Here is a 20,165-nt window from a genome sequence, read left to right on the forward strand (position 1 = left end):
GTGTGGGCTTTGTAACTTTGCAAACCTTTTACAGACACAAAAGACTATCTAACACACACCAAATCTAACGACCATATTTTATCTCTATCAGCCCTATTCATCGCCGCGGGTTCTCGCAGTCTGCCAAATCTTGATTGCTTTACATTTAGTTCGCCTTATCTGCCGTGAATGTTTGTAATAAAATGAAATGCTTCATCTCGACATGTTCTGGAGCAGCGGAGCGGCGTCCTGGCAGGCCCGGGGTCATTTACTGCAGCTGAAATCCACTGTTTTTGGCCCGTGCCGATACGGTCTGTGCCAGTGCTTCTGTCAGCCATAGTTCATATAGCAGTATGGATTACCCCTCTAATCGCTCTCTCCCCGTCTGAGAGGAGGCGGAGGTCCGTTTAAGACGGGGGAGTCGGGTCAAATATGCACCCGTCGTAGTGTTTTGTGTGCTGGAGGACCGTAAAGAGACCAGAGGGCTGTGGCCTCTCCGGTTTCCGCCAGGTCTCTCCGTTGATGGAGTGCGAGCTTCTCTGGGTGCAAATCACGCTGACAGATTCTGGGCCGCCCCGCGCTCGGCTGTATGAAAATTGGCGCTGTTACCTAGGCAACGGAGGGGAAAGGCTTTTCAAAAGGAACATCTTGTCATTTTCTTTAATCCACTGCAGCTGGAGATTCAGAACACTATTATTAAATTGCAGTTGCTATGGCTACCAACATTTGTACCAGCAGCCGTTTTCAGAGGCGCTCGCCCTGCATATCCAGAGCCAGCTTCCCCCACCATCACCATCACCACCTCCACCTCCACCCCCCTCTTCCTCCTCCACCACCTCCTCCTCCTCCTTTTAGGGGATTCTGTTTTATTGCTGCATCCACAATATCAGACCTGTGCTCTGCTCAGCTCGCTGTGCCGGAGCAGTCAACCAGGAATATTCTCCTGAAACCTTTTATTTGCATTTCAGAATAAAACACTATGTACTTCTCTCACAATGGAACAAATACAGCCCTCTTCCCCTTACTGTTTGATATCATCCACGTCATGAATTGTTAGTTTTCTGACATTTTCTTTCTCAGTTATGACGCCCAGTTGTGCAGTTGTCGTTTAGCTGATTCAACAGACAGATTTCCTCAGTTTGCTTTGAAATGTTGCCAAGTAAATATTTAGTTTCAATCTGCTCTATTTGTCTCTTCTCAGGCGACTAAACAGCACACAGGGGGAAATCCGAGTGGGACCCAGTCACCAAGTAAGTCATTGTGCAGCACACATCAACCAGCTGTTGACTTGAGACATTTCTCCACTGTTGGTGAAAGTTTATTTTTTCCACGTTTGAAACAGCATAAAGCCACTTTGTTACAAAAATCGTCCTGGATGTGTGGATTTCATTACCAATTGGCTAAAATCAGACAACACTTCTCATACATCATAGATGCCATTTAGTCACTTCCTCCCACTGTACAAAAGTGAAGCCAAAACGGGAGCTGCCATCTTGAGATTTTTACGTCATTTGGATGCCAGAGTCTGCGCAGTAGGGATCGGTCTGAGCCAATCACGAGCCGAGCACAGCTGCACCTTGCTAGCGTGAGCCACCTAGCTGCTACCATAGCACCACGGTAGCTGTTTGGCTAGAAAGACACAACAACTGACCATAATATGGAAAGTTAAAGTTACATTTCCTCTCGTAGCCTCCGGCTAGCATCAAATAACTAATTAAAACCAAACTTATCAGAAAAATGAACGCTTGAACATACAGTACATCAGCATGATAAGAACTATTTAAAATAACAGAAACCATCTTTGGGAACAAAATATTTGACGTGTACTTTGACTTTTTAGTTCCCATCCGCTAACATGGAGTTGGCCGGATTCATGACCTATACTGCAGCCAGCCACCAGGGGGCGATCCAGATGTTTTGGCTTCACTTTGGGGGAGCTGTCATGTCATCCATCTTTATATACGGTCTTATTTTTAAGATGTAGTAGCATAAAACCGTCTTGCCGTTCAGTTTTACCACATATCTCCCACAAAATATCTGAAGCTGCTGATAACAACGAGCTAGTTTGGTTTTTGCTGCAATGCTTGTCTTCTTTGGTTTAAATTCCGGTACATCTAAAACTTTAAAATTTAAATGTTGAAACAAAACTACAACAGCAATTTAATCAGGTGGTGATGCCAGAGGAGAAAATGACACCTTCCCTAGTGAACCCTGGTGGAATCAAGATCCTTCATATTCCTTTAACAAAGTGAAATTTACGTGGAAGTTTGCAGCTTTGTGTAATAACTGTGTGTACAAACTTGAGTTTAGATGTATCAGTTCCCACCGAATTTAGCTCTGTCATTATAAAAAACATAAAGTGATCTGAGTACTGCAGTTCTGTGTTGTGTTAAGATATCGAATCGTTGTGGCTGTAACTCGTCCCCCGCTGTCCCCACCCCGTCGCTCAGCAAAGAGTTGATGACAGGCGGCTGAAAGCTGATATTTTGTCCAAGCTTGCTGGCTTGCTATTTGCAGTGTGACACCATCTGTCTCTCTCTCCTTCTCCCTGGACCTAATTAGGCCAAGCTCCCCGAGCTGCAGCCTTTCCCCTCTCCCGGTGGCCAGGCCGTGACCGAGAACGAGGAGCTGGTCTGGATGCCCGGGGTCAATGACTGTGATCTTCTCATGTACCTCAGAGCCGCAAGGTGAGCCCAAACAAAGGCAGGAGGTCAGACCTGGCACGGCTGCAAGGTCTGATCTACTAGTTCACTGAGGTTAAAGATAGTTCTTTCAAAAATATCTAACCTCAAACTGTCCCGGCCCTCCCTGTATTGATCGGAGCATAAATTCAGTACTTTCAAATATCAATATATCAAAGAGAACATCTACAGGACAGCAGCGGCCTCCACTCTCCACCATTAATCTGCTTCTGTACCCAACATCAGAGACTACATTTACACACACAAAATATTCCGGTTTATGCCCTTATTTTGAAAAAGACAATATTCCTACTAAGCTGTTTACATGGCTAACTTCCTCTTTACATGCAGTGTAAGTTTCCCCCCGTGCAAACACAGCCTCCCTCTTTTTCATTCCTTCAACCACCTTCTTGAAAAGGTCAGCGTTGTGATATTTGCGCATATCCAAAAACCTGTTGATATCCAAGTCTTTCATAATGTTTAAAAGTAGGTGTGTTTCTCCTTCCGACCAGAAATGTGGGCTTTTCTTTTGGGCATGCATCTCTGCAAAAAACTTCAATTAAACGCGCTGTATACACATGTCCAAAGAATGCTCCTAAAACACAAATAATACTGGTTTTAATATATAATATGTCTTAATTGTAAAATGCTCCATTCAGAATAAGGCCTAATTCAGAATATTGCTGTTTACATGACCTTTTGAATAACAGTGGAATATGAGTGTGAATGTAAACATAGTCGGTGTCCCCTGAGATGTTGTTGCAGTGAGTGTGTTAACAGGTTTCTGTGTTGTGTTGTAGTCTGAGGGGACTCGGTGTAATTTATCACAATCTGTCACCGTGACAAACAGTGTTGTAGAAATTCCTTCAAAGTCTATATTTAGCCGTCATATTTGTTTTCAGTCTTTACACAGACCCAGACTGTGTTGCCTTTGTGTGTGTTGAAAAGTTGAAAGTAGTTTTTCTTGCTGGAACAAAAAGGGATATCAAATGTGCGTTTTAAGGACAACAAAACAGTGTCGTAAATGTGGTTATTAATACTTTATATTCCTCATCATAAGTTTATGAGAAACACGATTTACCACAGTCTAGGGCTGCCCCCTCTAAAGATTTCTTTATTCGATTAGTATTTTTTTTATGCTTTTTTTTCATGCTGAATGACTTATTACCATGAAACTTATGAGCACATCTCTGGTAAACACAAGAGGCTTTTGTGGGATTCTTTGTGGAGAAACTCATCGAAATTCGGTAAATTTCATTGAGATAATACGGTAATATGTAGAATACAAACTTAGAGAGACCAAAGAAGCCAAAATATTCTAAATATATTACATATATATGTGTGTGCATTAGCAGTTTTTTATTACATGACACATTACATACATTTTGGTTCAAACGTTTACCCGCCAGTGTGGTGGATAGCCTCCCGAGATGTACTCGCCAAACAGAAAATGTACACGCATTTGGCGCCTGGCGGGTGTTAATTTAGAACCCCGCCTACATGGACATTAAAATCAGTTTATGGATATAGAATCAGCTCTGTAAGCAGGTGTCTGTGGCCGTTTTAATGCTGATTTCATGTGTGTTGTGTCCACAGGAGCATGGCTGCGTTTGCAGGGATGTGCGACGGAGGCTCAACAGAAGACGGGTGTTTAGCCGCCTCTCGAGATGACACTACATTAAACGCACTTAACACTGTAAGTAGCCACGATGCAACACGTCTAACGCTAGAAACTACGACGGAGTATTAGGGACACATTGAGGGAAAAAATAAATAAATCTGAGATTTCGAGAATAAAGTCATAATATTACAAGAAAAAAAAAGTTGTAATATTATGAGAATAAAGTCATAAGTTTATAAAGTAGTAATCTTACGTTATTTTACAGGGTAAGTAGAGCAGCGTGATTTTTTTGTGTATAGTTGTGACTTTATTCTAGTAATATTACAAGTTTTTTTCTCATAAAGTTATAACTTTATTCTTGAAATCTTAGATTTTCTTTCCCCCTCAGTGGGGCCCTAATACTCCGTCGTAAGAAACCAAGTGCACATGATATTAAAAACAGTAAAATGTTACGTTTGAATTGTTATTTTATCTGCGATGCAGCCCTGCAGCGATGGGCAATGATAAAGCCCCTGAGCCAGTAGAGCAGCCCCCTGCAGTAAACCCAGCCTGCCTCAGAGGCTTACAATACATTAGGCGTAATGAGAGATTTGTCTGTCATACTGACAATGAATACGGAGGAATCAAGCACAAGAAAGAGATTAGAATCATCATAAACAGGGCATTTATATTCCGACTCTATAAACTGGAAAATTAACATAGCGGGGCAGGTCATTGTCTCTCGACCTTCCTCTCCATTTGCAATTCCAATGAGTAATGCTTGTTTTTCTCAGAGGAAGAGCTCCGCCACTGCCTGTTTCACCCAATTGAATGTGACATGGGCTTTAAAGCTGCACGGCGATTGCCTTTGTCACCAGAGTTGTTTATTTCCAGGCTTGGATCTTTGCACAGCGTTTCCTCTGATGCTCTGAGATCTCCAGTAAAAGGTTTCAGTTTGTAAAACAAGTCGGCTCAATAAAATGTGTCAGTGCAGCTCAACATGTCTCAAAATGTCTCAACATGTCTCAAAATGTCTCAAAATGTCTCAACATGTCTCAAAATGTCTCAACATGTCTCAAAATGTCTCAAAATGTCTCAACATGTCTCAACATGTCTCAAAATGTCTCAAAATGTCTCAACATGTCTCAAAATGTCTCAACATGTCTCAACATGTCTCAAAATGTCTCAAAATGTCTCAACATGTCTCAAAATGTCTCAAAATGTCGCTCATGTGTCGCTTCTAATGAAGTTGGCTCATTAGTGGGGTTGTAACGGTATCATTATTAGTAGTAGTAACGGTATGTGATTTACACGGTAAGATAACCATCTCAGAAGATATCACAGTTCTATGGTATCAATATTACACTATTCATTTTATTATTATCAGTAATAGTAGTAGTAGTAGTGGTAACGGTATGAGATTTTCACGTTACGATAACAATTTCAGAAGATATCACAGTTTTATGGTATATGGTATTACACTATTCATTATGTTATTATTAGTAGTAGTAGTAGCAGTAGCAGAATTAGTAGTAGTAGCAGTATTATTATTATTAGTAGTAGTGATGGTAGTAGTAGTAGTAGTAGTAGTAGTTGTATGAGATTTTCACGTTACGATAACCATTTCAGAAAATATCACAGTTTTATGGTACTACACTATTCATTGTATTATCAGTAGTAGTAGTAGTAGTAGTAGCAGTAGCTGTATTATTATTATTATTATTAATACTAGTAGTAGTAGTAGAAGTATTATTATTAGTAGTAGTAGTAGTAGTAGTAGTAGTAACGATATGAGATTTTCACGTTACGATAAACATTTCAGAAGATATCACAGTTTCATGATATACGGTATTACACTATTCATTTTATTAGTAGTAGCAGTAGTAGTAGTAGTAGTAATAATAGTAGTAGTAACAGTATTATCAGTTACAATGAATACAGTTACAGAATTATAATAAACATTATAAACCTGATAAAAAAAAGCATGCAACTATAACATGTTATACAGTATAACTGTAGCATGTATTTAACTACTAACTGAAACATAACATCAGCTGTGAGCTTTTAAAATAATGACGTCGTATGATTACTAATAGTTAACATGTAGTGTAGGTGTTTGACAGCAGCCAGACTGATCCTGTCTGTACCTCTAACGCACACTACCGTAGATCAGCAAATATACACGGTACGATAACCGTCAACTCTCATACCACGGTCTATCTTGATACCTGTATACCATTACAACCCTACACCTTTAATAAATGTTAATTTGAGTCTATATGAGAATTATAAGCTGACATTTTGTTGTGATTGTTCCTCAGCTTCACGAGAGCAGCTACGACGCAGGAAAAGCTCTCCAGCGTCTGGTGAAGAAACCCGTACCCAAACTGATAGAGAAGTGCTGGTCTGAGGACGAAGTGGTAAGAGAACTGTGACTTTTAATCTGGATTAACAAAGATATTGTGCTTGAAAAAGGAGTATTTAAAGGATACAAGTCGGCATACACAACAAATGGAACCGCGTTATCTCAGGTAGGGCTGTGCAATTAATCAAATATCTATTACAATTCTGATTTTGGCTTCCAACGATTATGAAAACAAGATAATCGACATAAAACGATTACTGTGCTTCTTTTTGCTCCCGTTTTGTCTTGTGTTATAAATCCAGCGCACCCTTTTCCTTTACAGCGGCGCCCTTTCACCCTGCACTTTTTGCCGTTTCATCACGATTAATATCTATACAATCAATGTGTTTATGATTAAAGTGTTTACTACGACACAAAGTTCTCTCAAAAACTTCTTCATTTTCTTCCCAAAGTGCACCAGATTGATGCATTTAACCTTAAAATGTAGCCGACAACATTTTCTTTCTAAATACATCAGGTTTCCAAAGTCGATGAGTAATCTCAACATCTCACTATTGACCAAAATAATCCATAATCAAGCAGGGTCTTTATTTCTTGTGCGGTTTCCCTGCTCGGTTTGTGTCTTTAGAGGGAGCTGTTGCTGAGAGAGAGTTAAAGCAGGGCTCTTGGCCCGGTCTCACAAGACATCAGTAAAAACACTCGCCAGTTTCCAGCTCCTCCAAGGCCCAAGAGCAGCTGCATCCTGTTTATCACCCACAGAATAAATCTTGAGTGTGGAAGCCTGCAAAGGGGAAAAAGATTGAGGGCTGGTAATGTTAGCCTCCATTTGAATTTAGATGCGAGTTTCCCCCGCAGCTGCTGAAGGGCTGCAGTCAGAAAATGGCAGCAGCCGTTCTCCCTGATCAAATATCGTGAACAGGTAGGAGGGAGGAATGAAAGTGCTGGATAACAACATGCGCTTGATGCTTTATGACACTCCGTGTTTGTACACACGCTCCCTTTTAAAGATACACTTCTGACTGAAGCTGCGTGGCTCCACCACTAACATTCCTCTGTGTTTAGTCTTTCCTCCTCCTCTGTGAATCATCCCCTTTTTCCACTTTGATATTGTTTGCTAAAGCTGGGAGCTCGACGGTCTTTTGTTGAGCTTTGAATCCAGCCGCTCGGATCCAGTGGAAGTGAACGGTTGTTTGTCTTGTAATTGAACATGATGGGCACATTTAGGTGAAGCCAGAGCTCACGGCAGGGCCGCGGAGAATCACAACAGAATAAGTCAGCCGTCCCTTTGTGGACTACATATGATATATACTTTATTGATGCTGCTCGCTGTTGCCAATCTGTGTGAAGATGATCAGAGCGCCTTGATTGGAGGCTTTATTGCGTCGTTCCACCACAGCAGGTCCACCACAGACCACTTGTCAAAGAAGCTCAGTAGGGGCTCGAAAGTAGACGCTGTTAATAACTCAATTCAGACAATAAAGCGATCATTTCAGTAATTCACTTTTTTAATCAGAAAAAGAGTGATATTCATTTGCAATTATACACCCTAATTACTAGTATTAGAGCCACATTTAGGGAAAAATCAAATCTGAATTTCGATAATAAAGTCATAATATTATGAAAATAAAATCATAAATTTAAGAGAAAAAAAGTCGTAATATTATGAGAATAAAGTCATAAGTTAACGAGAAACAAAGTTGTAATATGAGAATAAAGTCATAAATTTAAGAGAAAAAATCATAGTATTATAAAGTAGTAACGTTATTATCGCGTTAACTTTGACAGCCCTGAAAACGTAAATATATCCATCTAAATTACCTCAAGCCTATTTTGGCATTTCTCTAAAGCAACTTCTTGTGACTTATTGGCCAACATTAAGGCTGCAACTAACGATTATTTTCATTGTCGATTAATCTGTTGATTATTTTCTCGATTAATCGATTAGTTGTCCAAGCTGACGTCCTCAAATGTCTTGTTTTGTCCACAACTCAAAGATATCTAGTTCACTGTCGTAGAGGAGTAAAGAAACCAGAAAATATTCACATTAAAGAAGTTTGAGTCGGAGAAGTATGAATTTATTCCTTAAAAAAACTATTAATCGATTATCAAAGTAGTTGTAATAATTTAGTAGTTGACAACTAATTGATTAATCGTTGCATGTCTAGCCAACATACAGCATACACCAATACAGATATATTAGCCTGGCCAATTTATTAGTCTAGCTGTATACCACAACATAGCAAATGTATTCAAATTACATATAAATCATCAAATTCATGTTAAATGAAATGACAGCAGATAAAACTCCTAAGACGTGTAAAACTAAAACCTTTATAACCAACTTGAAATATGGACAAAATAATTTAGTAACATGCTCTGATCATATTATTCCAATAATATTTCACTCAGAGACGATTACGTTGAATTCTCGCCTTCAGCCCGTTTAATTAGTTCTGGGTCGAGGGCTCCAGCCACAGCTTCACAGAGGAGTGTCATCATGTTCAGACAGCGTTACGTAACTGGAGTGGAAGAGCTGTCGGGGAGTCCAGTACACCGTGTTAGCCGTGTTCAGGGTGTGTTTAGTGTCTGCGGTGCTCCACCTGCCCCACGGTGGTGGAGCAGCAGCAGCTTCGGCCAAGGACGCCGCTCCCAGTGATCCCGTCACCAGTTGTGCCTTTTCAGCGTTGCAGCCTTGAGGGACAGGTGTAAATGTAGCTCCAACCTTGACTCACGAAACCAGCCCTGCTGTTCTTCATTTATTTATCAGCCCCTTCCTCTTCCTCTTCCTCCTCCTCCTCCTCTTCCCTCTCATCCCCTCCAGGACGAGCTTCATTATTCCTGCCTGCTCTTTTTTCACCCCGCCCCTGCATTCCTTTAGAGATGTGAATAAAAGTGACAGCGGGGGCCGCTGAAATGACAGAATCAGCCTGTCTGCAGGGTCACTTGTCACCCTCCCCTCCCCCCCTCTATAACTTATCTTAGACCCCCCACCCACCACCACCACCCCACCCCTCTCTCCTCCGTCTGCAGCTGCTGCCACATAGCACATAACCTCGTCTCAACTCCCTAACTCTAGACAAAGATTTATAATTTCTCACCGCACACCTCCCACAGAAAGATAAGAGCACGATCGTTTGTAAGCCGTTTCATTACGGCGGCAGAGGAAGTGACAGCGCTGCGAAGAGGGGAGTGTTATTCGTTGTTATTGTATTCTCGCAGGCACAGAAAATAACTTCACGTCAGTAAGATGTGCTGCAGTCGACCCCCGAACCATCGCTCACTGTGAGGTTATTAGTGCAACTTTCACAATTTAAAATCCATCACCTTGATGTGATGCACCAATAGAAATAGAACAAGGAGTAGAACGGACATTCAAATCAACTTAGCAGAGCGGTGGCCATATTTATATGTACCGTTGCTATAGAGACCGCTGTAGTGGGCCGACTTCCGTATAAACTAAACCGACTTACGGCAAGTGGAGTAGTAACGTTACGAAGCACAGAGAGCCGGAGTAAAGGAGTCAAATTTAACAACTTAATGCTTCATCCTCTCAGCGGAGGAAAGCACATCGCTATCAGCGGATGAGCGACGACTTTGTTCGGCTCGTTTTCTGTAACGAGTGAGAGGTTGAAGCACGGTGGAACGAACGCCGGACTTTCCCACTTGAGACCGTTGTTCGTGTCTCGTAGTCACGTTGTAGTTTTAAGCCAAACCATAATGTGTTTTTTACTAACTAAACCTAACCCAGTAGTTTTGTTGCCGAACTAAAGCTGGGCATACACGGTTTTGCCGGACAGTCGGATGAATTTCTGACATGTCAGAAATTTTGGTCGGCCGTCCACAGGCTCTCGCACAGTTGAAGCAGAGCCACGAGCCGATTCCCCGACGTAAGTCCCTTTTCTCTACTCTTTTCACAGTAATCAGAGCGGAGCTATCAAGATAACAATGTACAATAGATATAGGATAGTAAAACGTAGCTGGCTCACCTCTACCTACTGTCCACGTCTCCAGTGTGACCATATAAATCATGAGCTTTGGCTTTACATCGCAAACGATCTACTCGTCCAGTAGGAGTAGGAAGTACACAACAACATTTCTAAAATCTTACAGTGTATGCCCAGCTTTAGATAGGGTTTTTTTGTGCTTTTGTTTGTTTTGTTTTAGTTTACAACCTTAATCACGTCTTTAAAACTGTGACCGTAATCTGGGAGAAGATACGTTTTCCTCAAAACGTATTTTGGTTATGTAGTTAAGTTGTATGGGAACGTTATCTTGTGGAAGACTGGCCTCCGGGAGCTGCGTCCGTTCTGTTTCCGTATGTTTACTAATATTTTTTGGACTGTCTTACACCATAGGAATAACATGTATGAATCTTGAAAATGGGTGTAGTACCCCTTTTAAATTATCAATAAAATCCAAAGTAGTGTCAGTATTACGCCGTCTGTACCTGCAGACTTCATCATCGGATTCTTGCAAACTGTACTGTAATGAACTCGTCTCTTCACGTGAAGCTGCCGTCACTCCTGATTGTGAATGCGCGGTGCTAACATCGCATCGGCCAACAGGAGGTGCCACGTAAACAATCAGAAGCAGCGGTCGTGCCGCGCGTCGCCGTGTCAGAGACGCAGCGGCTGATCTACGACCGCTGCGGGGCGGCAGGTCTATTCCTCAGCCAGCTGCACTGTGCCGCGGCTTATCTCCGGCTGTGTCTTCAGCTGATGGATGACTGGAGCAGGCTGACGACAGCACCGAGCTGGGAGGGGAGGGGAGGGAGTAGCGGCCCCCCAGTGGTTGAACACAAGCCTGCAGACCTGAGACACAACATGCCGCCCTGCTTCCCCCTGCTGCAGGCTGTAGATTATTTTAAAGTTAGATGAAGCAGCTTTGCTTCTCGTCTGGAGAGGGAGCTCTGGGTGCTGCGCCCGAGATTTAGTGTCAGTGGTGTATTTTATCACCCTCGTGGTTCAGTGCCAGCAATGCTTGTTAGGGTTGTTTAGTAACTAAATAGCAGGATGGGTGTGTGCTGGAATTTCCTGTCACCTTTTGTGTCAGTGCAAGCGAAAGGAAGCCGAGGACGCTTTCTTTGCCTGCTGAAAGTTGGCAGAATGTTCCCATGTTTATTTGGTTTTCTGGGTTTTTAAGAAGCCTTCTACATACATTTTTCTAAACATAGCTTTTAGTCTTTATGTTTAGCTTCGGTGTAAAGAGGATGTGGGTAGTCTAGAGTCTGTCAGTGCGGTCTCCCCCTCTCTTCTCCAAACCATGTTGTGATTTCCTCTCTGCACACCGTGGCCAATCTCATTACTAGCTGATATTTCATAACAGACTGGAGTGTTTTTCCCCCTTTTGATTTTTTGGCTCGCTGACTGATTGTCCTGCGGCCCTGCGGGTTTACACACTGCATGCTCCGAAAGGTCAGCTTTTAACAACAAGTCAAGTATAATGACTCCATATTGAGTGAACGTGGCTTTGTTTGCCGTCTTGCGTCAGTGTGTTTTTGTTTTTTTCACGGCGTGACATTTAGCAGGAGTTATGTTCCATGTGTGCGCCCCCGCTCGGTCATCGTGATAGCATCTCCGTGCATATGTCGGCTTTATCTTAACCAGTTTTACAACTACCGACAATCAACTCTCAAAGCAGGAAGTGCGCACACACAACAATGGCCTATTGAGTCATTTTCTCCTCCTCCTCCTCCTCCTCCTCCTCCTTTTTTATATGTCTCCTCTCCGGCCTCACAATAGCGCTCTGTTAGTCTCCGAGGGGGAAACTCGGGGCGGGTGAAAAGCGCCAGCTCTCTGGAACACACTCGGCAGAGAGAAGCCTGTTGTTTCTGCACAGCGGATGGCCATTTGGTAGCGCTTCCTCCTCCTCCTCCTCCTCCTCGCTCTCTGGCTCGCTCACTCAGCCCCTCCTCCGCCGCTGTGTCGCCTAGCAACGGAGGGCTGGAGCAATCGGAGCAGGGGCAGAGCGATTCAGGGAGCAGATTGGCGGATGATTTATTAGCTGGGCTGGAGAGCAGTGAGCCCAGGCAGCTGAAATGGAGCCTTAAACTGGAGCCGACGTGCAGGGAGGAGGAGGAGGAGGAGGAGGAGGGAGCCAGCTAGAGAAAGAAAACGAAAGGGAGGGAGGGAGGGAGCACACGGCTCCTCTATGGAGACGGACGGACAGACTGTGTAAATAGTACAGTCGGGGGAACATAATTAAGGTGACATAATTAGGACAGACACGCAGGCTGCATGGGCAGGTCTGATTATTGACTAGAAATCTCAATCCAAACTCCCTCGGTGGCGAAACCAAACTCAATTCAGTCAGCAGAATCCTCCTCCTGTTTGACTTGTGAGAATATTTCACCTTTAAAGCTGCAGTGGGTAGAAATGGAGCAAATATGATTTTAAAAAAAATATATTTTTATAAAACAGTCACTATATCCTGACAGTAGTGCATGACACAGGTAAAAAAAATCATGAAACAACCAATCAGAGCCGAGCTGGAGTCTTGCCGTCTCTGAGCAGCTGTCAATCGCTCGCCGATCAAACGGTCCAACTAGGCAGCGCTGATCAAATATGAATCAATATTCTGTTACTGCAAAGCCTATTTCTCGCTTCAAATGTTTTCAGAAACATCTTGTAGTGTACTGTTTAGCCGTAAAATTAGAAAGTTTGTGACCCGGCAGTCATGTTGAGATCAAGTTGAGGAAATACCAAGCACCGCCCACCAGCTGGAGCTCAGCCAATAGGAACGCTCTCTCTCTCTGAAATGACCTGTGATTGGTCAAAGTCTCCCGTCACGGGCTAGATGTTTTTAAAGCCTGAAAACAGAGCCATGCGGAGGTGCAGAACTCTTGTATTACAATATGCTGAAAGGTTATTATGGGATTTTTGCCCAATGATGCCAAAAACCTACTGAAGCTTTAATGCTCTTTCTTACACTCTCCATCCGTCCTGGAAAAAAAAAAGTAATTTTCTAGACACTTATATGTGACTTCATGCACCTGCAGCCTTGTGACACTGAGCTGAGTGTAGAAGCACTTTTTCTTCTTTGGTCTGCCAAACGAATAAATGTAATTGATTTTTTTTGTCACAGCAGGTCCACTACCTCAGGTAAAGACGCAGCTCTCTCACCTCACTGCTGCTAAAGAGACATTAAACACATCATTTTAAACTCATCCTCAGGACTAAACTCTGCTCCAGGATCATTTAAAGCTAATATTTCAAGTGAATATTTACCTAGCTGTCGTCTGTCAAACAAACCCCCTGTACTGTAATGTCAACCTCGCTGGTCGTACGCAGCTCTGTCGACTGTGACTGACAGCCCAAGTGGTAATCTGCTCTTAACCCCTCGAGTGGTTGGGTGTCGGATGTTGGATGTTGGATGTTGGGGGGGTTTGAGCGCTTGTGTTGGAGACGGCTCCATCTACTGGCTAATCAACCGCTACACCTTCGCTCTGATTAATGCAAATGAACTGCTGTCTCATGTCACTGATGAGGCTGTTTTTCTGTTCAGCTGTTCAGCTTGAGTTTGATTATTTAGTCTGGTTTAACTTTTATATTTTGCTCCTCACAATTAAACTATTGAGTTTGTTTGGATATAAATAGTCATTCAGATTATAATCTGTCTTTCTCGTCTGTAATCCCCCCCCCTCCCTAAAAGACAGTTGCAGCTGTCTGTGTTACTTCTGTAAAATGTGCCCTTTGTTCCCCACCAAAATCTGGGTATGTAAACAATCTGTGGTTACATAACGCACTGTACGGCGTTGGAAAAATGAACTCCTGACGCTTTGGGAGAGGCTCCACGTCTGGTTTTCCCTCTCGCTTGTCTCCTTCCTACCATGTCCGAGAGACCTTTCTCCACACAAATTGTGTATCCGCCTGCCTCCCCTTCTCGGGCTGGCAGCTAGTTGTAGTTTTACCTCTCGCCCCCAAAGCTCTGAATGCATTTAAAGGACTGCTGTAGTTTTGTATGTAAGTAGGTAGATTCGGTGTAGTTTTAATAATAACAAACAGGCTGTTCCCTCTGTGTGCGGGGGTAGAGACATGAAGCCTGCCTGTGCAGAGTTAGAGGATGGAGAAGAGGCTGAAATGAGCTCCGACGCCAACATGAAGCGCAGGACTCCACTCCGGGTTTTCCAGCCTGCTGCGAACCAGAGGCTCTCTTGCAGAAAGATCACATGTAAAGCCTTCCCCTTTGTAGTGGAAGAGCAGAGAGTGACAAGCTATTTCTTGCTTGTAAAAGAAAAGGAGGAAAAAAAGCAACGTACCATCGGAGACAGTGTGGATTTGCCCCTTATAATCCCCCTTATACCTGTGGCTGGACGTAGAGATCCGTGTTGCGCTCCCGGAGGACTTTTCCCCGCTTTTCGCTGGAGTTACTTGGTGGAAACGGTTCGCTGAGATCACTGAGGAACGGCTCGCCTCTGGAACAAGAAAGTAAATCTGTTGGTTGTCTGCTTCGCTGGTTATGAATGTTTTCAGCCTCCGCTCTTTTTACGGCTCTGTGGCTTCTTAAAGGAGAAGAAATACAATAAGCTTTTCAGTGTTTTTATCCGTTTTCTGGTGTTGTTTTCGTGCTCACTGAGCTGAGCTGAGGTTCACGTTGAGTTTTCATGTCAGATTAAATCTGCTGTTATGAAGTAGCATTTTCTGTCATCACGCCGTCCATCTGTAGTCGCTCCTTTAAGGGTGTATTTGTTGATTTTAAATTGTGACATGTTTAGTATGCTGTTAAAATGTCCAGACAGAAATAGAAGCTGTGCACACTGAGGCGTTTTCTTGCTCTCAAGTTGACTTTAAACTTTTCACTTTTCACGTTCAACACATACACCGTCAAGAACATCCTCATATTATATTATATATTTTTAAAACTGTATTTTTCTGTCCACATGAAAAGACGAGCTAAACCTCAGCGTCTCTCTCTCCCTGCCTCACTTGTCATTTCCTCTCTTCGTGTTTTGCCCTGACATGGTTGTGTGTTTTCCTCCGGAGTTTAAACGGCGGCAGAGATTTTTGTAGATACACATCAAACCTCCTCCGACCACAGACTTATCGAAATGAAAACCATTTTTTTGTCGTGGTGTTAGGCTGTAACTTTATGCGGTCGCAGTTGAGCTGACTTCACACATACTAACAGATCTCTTCTCTCTCTCTCTTCTTCTGTGAAAAATTGCAGAAGCGCTTCATTAAAGGGTTGAGACAGTTCGGCAAAAACTTCTTCAGGATCCGGAAAGAGCTGCTGCCCAACAAAGAAACGGTAAGACAGATTTAAAGCTCTCTGTGCTGCTGAACTTTCATTTGTTTTATAGCGCTGGGACGTATAAAACGAGCTACATGTGGTTTGCTCGTAACTAATGGAAAGCAGTAAAACATATTCAGTATGATATTGTGAGCATGGATGGTTTTTAAACCAGAGGCCTTATTGATAAGAAGTAAGTGCTGCCTGCCAACAACTGAGCTGCAGGGAAAAACTAACACATCTTGTTATACCTGAGAATATTAAATGCACTTTACAGTCGACCACTGAAACCTTACAAGTGCCTTTGCTGAACATTAATTAGCACCCTCTGTTAGCGAGTAGTAAACAAGTTGTGCAGATGTGAGTGTTTACAGCACATCTCAGGTCTGAGGAGCAGCCTGCTTTATCTCATGTTCGTGAAGCACTCCACATTTCTTTTTTTACATTTTCACCAACTTTCAGAGTAGTTGATTCTTTAAAGTGCAACCTAACGGCCTCTACGAGGATTAAAAAGCAGGTTACGATGGGAGCTTTTTTAAGTGAACAACAAACACGAAACCTCCGATAGTTGTGCTTTTAAAGGAAACTATTTAATTCAGCGTCTCAAGAGTGGCAAATTTATAGAGACAGATGACTCATGCTGTTCTTTTAAAGGCCCAATCAGTTCGTTTTGATCATGTAAATTAGAGATATATTCACTAGGGCTGTGTGTTGGCAAGAATCTGGCGATAAGATACGTATCATGATACAGAGGTTACGATTCAGTAAGTAAGGCGATTTTTTTAAACAAATTTTAGGAAAACAGTCATAGTATAAAGAACACCCCACCATATGCAAAAAAAAGTTTACTTTGGTATGCATTCAGAACAGCGGGATCTGCATTTGCATTTATCACAGTCCCTGTAACAACAACATCATAGCACTACTTAAAATAAAGTATCGACTGAGATCCTCTTTGCATGTAAACTATTAAATAAAACTCGATACTGTGATTTTGAGAATCGATACAGTATCACAAAACATAATATCACTATATTCAATTTTTCCGCTATTTTCATACACCCTTGATATTCACATACACAAATCAAGAGTTAAAGATTTAAAATCAGAGTGTTACTTTTAATTCAGGCTCCTTTGTTTGATTACATCATCGGTGTCGACAAACCTTCAACGGCATCAGGAAATATTAACACCTTTTGTTGCTGTCAAATGTGAGACCTGAAAGTGAAAGTAGGTTGAACTTTGGCGTCACTTTACATCTTGAACTCAGATTACTGTGCCTACTATGTATTGTTGAGGATTAAATTATAATGTTGTTATTGCGTTATATACACGCAGGGTCTGACATCAACTATTTTCACTGCCTACCTTTGTCTGCCACTCAGAAATTTTATCTGTCATTTTTTTAAATCACTGCGCTAAATGAACAAACTAACATTTTAGATCTGATGTCATTCAATGTTCGATATATTTTATATAAAAAACATTATATACACGGTAAATTACAGTGTTCGAATTACACCGTCGTTTCTGGGGGAGCCTTATTTTTTGGGGGGAGGGAGGGTACTGTGCACAGTACTGTACTGTACTTTGTTATTGTCATCTATAGTGGTTATTTGCAACACACAATTCAAACGATTATGATTATTTAAATATTTGCTTTGATTACAAAAAATCTTGGTAAATTGTTATGAAGTTAAACAGCTCATAATCCCCTCTATAATATATATTTTATATTGATCTGAAAACAACTGGATTTTACAAGATTACATTTGAACACATCATGATGACATTGTAATTTACCTTCACCCAATGGTCATTTTGCTGAGCAGACCGTGAACGCCTCATAATAATAACTCAATGGCACCTCCGTTGACTTTAGTTAGTAGCTCTGTTATTCATCCAAGCAGGACTATGCTGCACACCTGCTGCTAACAGGTAACGTTACCAACTCTCCTGCTGATTACAACACAGGTTACATTATCAGGGAAAAAATAGGGTGCCCCCCCCCCCCTCAGGTTTAGTAGCACCTTGCTTTTGAGCGGGGGTTTTTTCTCTCCGCCGTGGCTCCGGTCCCAAACAAACTGAAACATGATACAGCGTGCTTATGCGTCATTGTGCATGCGCAACTGTCAGAAAGCATCAATAAAGAGGAATCGATGGTCACGGAGACAAGAGATGCTAAGAAAGCGGACAACTACTGTTCTCTATTCCCATCACTAGCGTTTTCCCTGCCTGCCAAAGTGGAGGGTGCCCTGATGATTTCACCCGCCACTGCCAACAATTTACCCCGCATTTGGCAGGTGCTACTTTCAGACCCTGGTTATACGTCATGGTAGTTTTAAGATCACTGACAAACATTTAGATTAAAGAAGACAAAGTGATTTAATAATATCTGCCGCGCTTTGAGGAACTAATTGTGTTGTTTACGTACACGGGAAGAAGTTTTGCTCCTCTCTGTGTGTGTGTGTGAGCGTGTTAATCATTACCGAACAACCGGGTGACTCATTTCACGCTACAAAATGGGTCTAACGACGACAAACAACAAGTTATTAAATGTGATCATTATGTTGAAAACAAGACATAGCAATAAGCTGCTGACTTTACTGTAATCTGTCTCATTATATCCGCGCAAGGAAGCCGTTAGAGCTCCAGAAGGGTTTTATTTTTTCTGAGGGAACATGCTGTACATGTTGCCTTCAAAGTGCCCCACACCTTTGACTCGGCTGTTAAATAATTCTCAGATATGCATTTTGATTCATAAAGCGGTGCCGAGCTTGCTGTTTTCAGCGAGGCTGCTCCTGCTGACACAGACTTCAAAGGGAAATCAAAGGTGTTTGTCGTACTTCTTCATTTCCTCGTCTGCTGTCGGCCCTTCTTCTCAAACACCCCCCCACACACACACACACACACACACACACACACGTCATGTTATATTTTTTTTACTCAAGAACTCTTTAGCGTCGCCTCCTTTTGTGCTGCATTTTTTTTTTTTATTCCCCAAAACCAATTTGAACCTCTTGAATAAGAGATTAAAGTGTATGAACACAGTTTCCTCACAGAGGTTTCTTCAATTATTTTTACTGGTTCTGAAATATACGACTAGTCCGGCTGATTGGCTATAAAGGAGGTATTATTAATGTAATTCAACCTGGAGGGGGGAGAGTCTACTTGGCAGGAGAGGTAATAGACCTCCTCCAGGATCCAGGCCTGCCACCACCACAGAGCAGAGAGATTAATTTTCCCCCTACAAATGGAAAATAAACTGCCCTTTAAACATATGAAAAGAGGGAGAAAATGACGGGCGACCGGAGGAGAAGGGGGTAAGGTGGGGCGTCAGCTCGATATAGACACTGGGTTGTCGCACAGGAGGGAGAAAAAAAAAACTCTTGGCTTATGATTGAACTTCGTCTGAGGCAGGAGGAAAGCTCCATTTATTTTCTACCTGCTCATTCCCAAATCCGGTGAGCACAACAAGATATTTTAGGTCCTGGATATTTTCCCATTATCTCCCGTCACAGGCACGTTTCCGTCATTCCACTTGCATGAAAAAAAAGAAAAGAAGCATGTCTCAGAAATGAGGTGCCCTAAGTTGTGGCCGGAGCGCTGTCGTTGAGCCGGAGTGCAGAGCCTAAAGCCCTCGGGCTGATATCCAGAGTACAGTGTGTCTGCCTCCCCCCGCTAGCCCCTATTAGCCGCGCTGCCCCAGAAGTGCCAGTAGCGCGGCTCAAAACATCCAGTGCCAAGGGTAAGCAGCACCCAGCGCTGTGTAAACACACCGGGCCCCGACCAGCACTCAGGAATGCTTTATATAAAGTCACATAAAGGCCCCAGAGGGGGGGAAGTGGGTGTGTGTCGTCGTCGTCGTCTGACCGTCTGCAACTTAGCTTTTTGCTGCCACCATTTCCTCCAGGACGTCACGGAACACGAGCTGCTTCCAGTGTTTAAACAACTAAATGTGCTGAAATGGCAGATCACAGATAACTCTGCTGCTGATATTTTCACTTCAAAACAATGTGGTTTTATGGGATATGAACTTGCAGTATTTGCAGAACAGATTAGTATCAGCTACAGCTCTGATTGCAGAGAAAGTGACAGTTGAAAATTAGATGAAGTGTTGCCTTATTTCCATATAAGATTGAGTCCAAACCAGTTCACTGGTGGAATAAGGTACTGCAGTTAACATTTGCAGATGAAATAGGGGCGATAAGATACGATGTTATTGCAATTTTAAACATTTTGCGATAAGATATATTGTGACATCTGTTTTATCTAATAAGAGGCAGTTTCCACTCTGTTCATCTCTTTATGT

The 20,165-nt window shown here is 42.5% G+C and overlaps 1 protein-coding gene across 7 annotated transcripts in view; it reads left to right on the plus strand.

Annotated features, from left to right (window-relative positions):
* Positions 1-20,165, plus strand: part of rerea (arginine-glutamic acid dipeptide (RE) repeats a) — a 187,730-nt gene that overhangs the window by 142,934 nt on the left and 24,631 nt on the right. For 6 of the 7 annotated variants that reach the window (XM_074644997.1, XM_074644998.1, XM_074644999.1 and 3 more), the window contains 5 exons: positions 1,181-1,229; positions 2,542-2,666; positions 4,257-4,356; positions 6,582-6,680; positions 15,791-15,871. In XM_074644997.1, the coding sequence (XP_074501098.1) occupies positions 1,181-1,229; positions 2,542-2,666; positions 4,257-4,356; positions 6,582-6,680; positions 15,791-15,871 (454 nt within the window). Of the gene's footprint in view, positions 1-1,180; positions 1,230-2,541; positions 2,667-4,256; positions 4,357-6,581; positions 6,681-14,538; positions 15,052-15,790; positions 15,872-20,165 lie in introns of those variants that run through there. The other variant, XM_074645002.1, reaches the window with a different exon arrangement.

The sequence above is a fragment of the Sebastes fasciatus genome, chromosome 8 (genome assembly GCF_043250625.1).
Source record: "Sebastes fasciatus isolate fSebFas1 chromosome 8, fSebFas1.pri, whole genome shotgun sequence".
NCBI lineage: Eukaryota > Metazoa > Chordata > Actinopteri > Perciformes > Sebastidae > Sebastes > Sebastes fasciatus.